The 6,034-nt window shown below is 35.7% G+C and overlaps 1 protein-coding gene across 1 annotated transcript; it reads left to right on the top strand.

Annotated features, from left to right (window-relative positions):
• The first annotated feature begins 3,842 nt into the window (after positions 1 to 3,842).
• On the top strand, positions 3,843 to 4,472 carry LOC135273258 (peptidyl-prolyl cis-trans isomerase A-like). The gene has a single exon (XM_064372131.1). It carries the CDS (start codon positions 3,864 to 3,866, stop codon positions 4,335 to 4,337), a length of 474 nt encoding a protein of 157 aa, XP_064228201.1. The 5' UTR covers positions 3,843 to 3,863; the 3' UTR covers positions 4,338 to 4,472.
• Positions 4,473 to 6,034: the final 1,562 nt, after the last annotated feature.

Below are 6,034 nucleotides of genomic sequence, written 5' to 3'. Positions count from 1 at the left end.
CAAAGAAGAAATCACAAGAAAAATCAGAAAATACTCAGAAATGAATAAAAAGAAAAACAGCATAACTAAACTTATGGGATGCAGCAAAGATAGTGATCAGAGAGAAGTTTATACTATAAACACCTACATCAAAACATGAAAAAGATATCAAATCAATTACCTAACTTTATACCTTGAGGAACTAGAAAAAGAAGAGCAAATGAAACCCATAGCTAACTGAAGGAAGGAAATATTTCGAGAAGAAATAAAGAAAATAGAGGATGGAAAAACAGTACAGAGAATCAATAAAACCAAAAGTTGGTTTTTCAAAAAGATAAAGAAAATTGACAATCTTTTAGCTAGACAGACAAAAAAAGAAGACATAAATATCTAAAACCAGAAAGGGGAAACATTATTACCAGCCACACAGAAATTTTATAAGATTAAAAGTATACAATCAACATTTGTACATCAACAAATTAGATAACTTAGATGAAATCAACAAATTCTTAAAAACACACATAAATTACCTAAACTGACTCAAAATCTGGACAGAAAAGAAACTGAACTGAATAGAAAATCTCAACTGACCCATAAACAGTGAAGAAATTGGACCAGTAATCAGAAACTTCCCCCAAAAGAGAATTCCAGGACCAGATGGTTTCACTAGACAATTCCAACAAACATAAAGAAGAGTCAACAACAATCCTCAAGCTCTTCTAAAAAGTAGAAGGGGGAGCATCTTCTAACTAATTCTACGGAGCCAGTATTACTCTGATATCAAAACCAGATGAAGACAACACAAGGAAACAATACATACCTGTATCACTTATGAATATAGATACAAAAATTATCGACAAAATCCCAGCACGCCAAATCCAACAGTATATTAAAAAGAATGTATACCATGACCAAGTGGGATTTATCCTAGAAATGCAAGGGTGGTCAACATAAGAGAGTCAAATCACATAATATATCACTTGAGTAGAAAAAAAAAAAATCTCCACATGATCATCTCCGTTGATACAAAAAAAGATATTTGATAAAACCTGATACCCTTTAAAAAATAAACACTGATAAAATTAGGCACCGAAAGGAACTTCCTTACCATGATAATCGGCATTTATGAAAATCCCACAACTAATGTCATATTCAATAGTAAAAGACTGAAAACTTTCACCGAAAAGATCAGAAACAAGACAAGCATGCCCGTTTTCAGCACTGTTATTCAAGTTAAGCCAGAGCAATTAGACCAGAAAAAGAAATACATGATAACCATATAGGAGAAAAGAAGATACAGTATTTCTATTTGTGGATGAAATGATCCTATAGATAGAAATGTCAAAAGAATCCACAAAAAAGCTACTAGAGTGAATAAATAAGTTCAGCAAAGTTGCAGGTGACAAAATCAACACACACATATCAGTTATATTTCTATATACCAGCAATGAACAATCTGAAAAAGAAAGAAAACAATTCCATTTACAATAGCATATAAAAGAGTGAAACACCTAGGAATAAATTGAACCAAGGAGGTGAAAACCTTACATACCTAAAACTAAAAAATATTGCTAAAAGAAGTTAAAGACCAAAATAAATGGAAGGGCATTATGTGTTTATAGAATGGAAACTAAATATTGCAAAGATGGCAATACCCTCAAAGCAACCTATAGATTCAGTGAAAAATATCAATGTGAAAATTCCAAAGACTTTTTTGTTTAAGTGGAAAAGCTGACTCTAAAATTGACATGGAATGGAAAATGACTCAGAATAACAAAAACAATCTTGAAGCAGAAGAACAGACTTGGAGCACATACACTTAATGATTTCAAAACATGCTACAAAACTACTATAATCAAAATTCTGCAGTACTTGATGAAATACAGAGGTCCAGTTTCATTCTTCTGTTTCCTGGCACAGCTCAAAATAAATTATAAATCTAAATGTAACTATGAAACTAATAGAAAAAAATAGGAGAAATACTTCAGGACATTGGTCTGGGCAAAGATTTTATGGATAAGACCTCAAAAGCACAGGTAAAATAGCAAAAATAGACAAATGGGATTATATCAAACTAAAAAGCTTCCACACAGCAAAAGAAACAATCAGAGAATGAAAAGACAATCTACAGAATGGGAGAAAATATTTGCAAACTGTTCATTCGACAAGGGATTACTATCCAGAATATATAGTCATGTATTGTTTAACCATGGGGATACATTCTGAGAAATGTGTCCCTAGGCATTTCCATCATTGTGAGACTCATAGATTCAGATTTTCTTAAGCTCTTCTAAAAGCAGAAGAGCAAAAAAGCTCTTCTACTTAGAAGAAGAAAAGTACTACTAACAAATACCTAGATGGTATAGCCTACTACATACATAAGCTATGTAGTATAGCCTATTGCTCCTAGGCTGCAAACCTGTATAGAATGTTATTGTATTGAATAATACAAGCAACTGTAAGACAATGGTAAGTATTCATGTATCTAATCATATAAAAGGTACAGAAAAAATTTGGTATTATATTCTTATGGGACAACTGTCATACATGCAGTCCATTATGTACTGAAACGCTGTGCAGTACATGACTATACAAGGAACTCAACTAAACAACAAAAACACAAATACTTCAATTTAAAAATTGGCAAATAATCAGAATAGGCATTTCTCAAAAGAAGACATACAAATGGCCAAAAAGCATATGACAAAACACTCAACATCACTAATCATCAGGGAAATGGAAATCAAAACCACAAAGAGATATCATCGCACCCCAGTTGGAATGGCTATTGTCAAAAAGACAAAAAGAAAAATGCTGGTAAGGATGCAGAGACAATGGAACTCTTACACATTTTTGGTGGGAATGTAAATTAGTACAGCCACTATGGAAAACAGCATGGAGATTTCTCAATAAACTAAAAATAGAACTACCATATGATCCAGGAATCTTACTGCTGGGTATATATCAAAAAGAAAGGATATCAATATATCAAAGACGTATCGGCACTCTCATGTTTATTGCAGCACTATTCACAACAGTCAAGATATGAAATCAGTATAAGTACCCATCAACAGATGCAGGGATTAAAAAATGTGTTCAGCCATAAAAATGAAAGAAATCTTGTCATTGACGGAAACATGGATGAACCTGGAGGACACTATGTGAAATAAGCCAGGCACAGAAAGATGTAATACCACATTATCATTCCTATGTGGAAGCTAAAAAAGCTTATCTCACAGAACTAGAGAGTAGAATAGTGGTTACTATTAGGCTGGTGCAAAAGTAATTGTGGTTTTTTTTTCATTAAATGTTAAGAGAAGATAGGGAAGGGAGTAGAGAGGGAGAGGCTGGTTAACAGACACAAAATTACAGCAAGATAGGAGGAATAAGTTCTAATATTCTATCACACTATAGGGTGACTATAGTTAAGAATAACGTATTGCATATTTTCAAACAGCTAGAAAAGATTTTGAATGCTCCCAAAACAAAGAAATGATAAATGTTTGAGGTGATAGACACACTAATTACTAATTACTCTGATGTTTAAAACTATACAACTTTTAGAAGAAAACATAGGGGTAAGTCTCTTGTGACCTTGAATTTGGCGATGAATTCTTAGATAATGACACCAAGAGCACCAGCAACAAAAGAAAAAAAACAGATGAATTGAGCTTCTTTGAAATTAAAATCTTTTGCACATCAAAGGACATCGTTAAAAGTGAAAAAACCTACAGAACAGGAGAAAATATTTGCTAATCATATATAGCTAATAAGGGGCATGTATGTATATATTTTAAAACTCCTACGATGCCAAAAAACACAATTAAAAATGGGCAAAGGGCTTTGCAGACGCCGCCGCCGCCTGGAACCTTGTAGTATCAGCCATGGTCAATCCTACCGTGTTCTTCGACATCGCCGTCGATGGCGAGCCCTTGGGCCGCATCTCCTTTGAGCTGTTTGCAGACAAGGTTCCAAAGACAGCAGAAAACTTTCGTGCTCTGAGCACTGGAGAGAAAGGATTTGGTTATAGGGGTTCCTGCTTTCACAGAATTATTCCAGGGTTTATGTGTCAGGGTGCTGACTTCACACGCCATAATGGCACTGGTGGCAAGTCCATCTACGGTGAGAAATTTGATGATGAGAACTTCATCCTAAAGCATACAGGTCTCGGCACCTTGTCCATGGCAAATGCTGGACCCAACACAAACGGTTCCCAGTTTTTCATCTGCACTGTCAAGACAGAGTGGTTGGATGGCAAGCATGTGGTCATTGGCAAGGTGAAAGAAGGCATGAATTGTGAAGGCCATGGGGCGCTTTGGGTCCAGGAATGGCAAGACCAGCAAGATCACCATTGCTGACTGTGGACAACTTTAATAAGTTTGACTTGTGTTTTATCTTAACCACCAGACCATTCCTTCTGTAGCTCAGGAGAGCACCCCTCCACCCCATTTGCTCGCAGTATCCCAAAATCTGTGCTCTCGCTGCAGTTCCCTTTGGGTTCCATGTTTTCCTTGTTCCCTTCCATGCCGAGCTGGATTACAGAGTTGAGTTAAGTTTACGATTATGAAATAAAGACAAAATAACAACAAAAAAAAAAATGGGCAAAGAACTTAAACATACATTACTCAAAAAATATATGCAAATGGCCAATAAGGATATGAAAAGATGCTCAACATCATAAGACTTTCAGGAAATGCAAACTAAAACCACAATGATATACCACTTTACACCTACTAAGATGGCTATTTTTAAGATAATGGAAAATAATAAGGATGTGGATAAATTGAAAACCTTGCATTTTGCTGATGGGAATGTAAAATGGTACCGGCACTGTGGAAAACAACTTGGCAATTCCTCTAAAAGCTAAACATATTATACAACCCAGCAATTCCACAACTAGGTTAAATACCCAAAAGAATTTAAATCAGGGACTCAAACAGATACTTGTACTCCAATGTTCACTGCAGCAATATTCATAACCGCCAAAAGATGGAAACAAGCGAAGTGTCCATCAACAGGTGACACCTCATGAACAATGTCGGAGATGACTTTGCATCCCACAATTCCCATCCAAGGAGAGACCATCAACTTTGTGCTTTGATACAAACACATACACACCCCACACTCACCCTTCTCTTTAGCTGATGTTGGAAAATTCCATAGCCATCAACTGATTAAGTGTGTGCTCCACATGGCATTTGAGACACAGAATTATTTCCAAAGGGTCTGGTCCAATTGCATTTTGATGATCTCCAACACTGAGAGTAGTACCCACAGCTGGTATTACAGGCTACAGGAATTCTGTGGATTAAAAAATGTTATAAAGAACTTCAAAAATCATCTAAATTGAAGTTTCACATTGCAAAAAAAACTAGCTTCCTTGATTCTCTTAATGCACGAGTGTAGCTAATTGTGCTTCATTTAAACTTTTAGATGTACCACAATAGATTCACACCTGATCCTAGTAGAAATTAAACTAGATATAGCTATTAAAAGTAGGGATCCATTACACCATATTGAGATTTTCTGGTTTAGAACGTCCCTAAAAGTTAGGAGCGGAAGGTCAACAGAAAGACCACCATTTGTATACTTATCCTAATCTTTATATTTCCCAATTCTGGGCAGTAAATTAACAGTAAAACAGGCATGGGGTAGAAGATGCAGAGGTGACCCCAAGATCCTAAACTATACTCTGTCATTCGATTCCACAAACCCCTGCAGAGAAACTAGCCTTTGTTAAGAATAAACAGGACAAGCTTAGTATAGACAACATAGCTTCAACTGTATAAACTATGCAAATAGACAGAATAGTGGGTTTTATGGGAATTAATTTCTTCCTAACTACATACTTCTAAAGGAATTTGGTATCCTGTGGCTATGTCATACATAGACCTGAGCTCTGACCAAAAAGAACCAGCACAAACAAGGGAGCTGCTACCAACTGTGGTACAAGTCACCAAGTCCAAAGCAATGGCCCAAAAACAAAGGCAAGGAGTCAACAGTTACCAGGATGAGACAGACGAGATTATCTATGAAGCAGTTTCAATGGGTAATC

This window comes from Aotus nancymaae, unplaced genomic scaffold, assembly GCF_030222135.1.
Source record: "Aotus nancymaae isolate 86718 unplaced genomic scaffold, 86718_ANA_hifiasm-v0.15.2.pri h1tg000673l, whole genome shotgun sequence".
NCBI classification, from domain to species: Eukaryota; Metazoa; Chordata; class Mammalia; order Primates; family Aotidae; genus Aotus; species Aotus nancymaae.
This window is presented reverse-complemented; position numbering and strand designations above follow the sequence as displayed.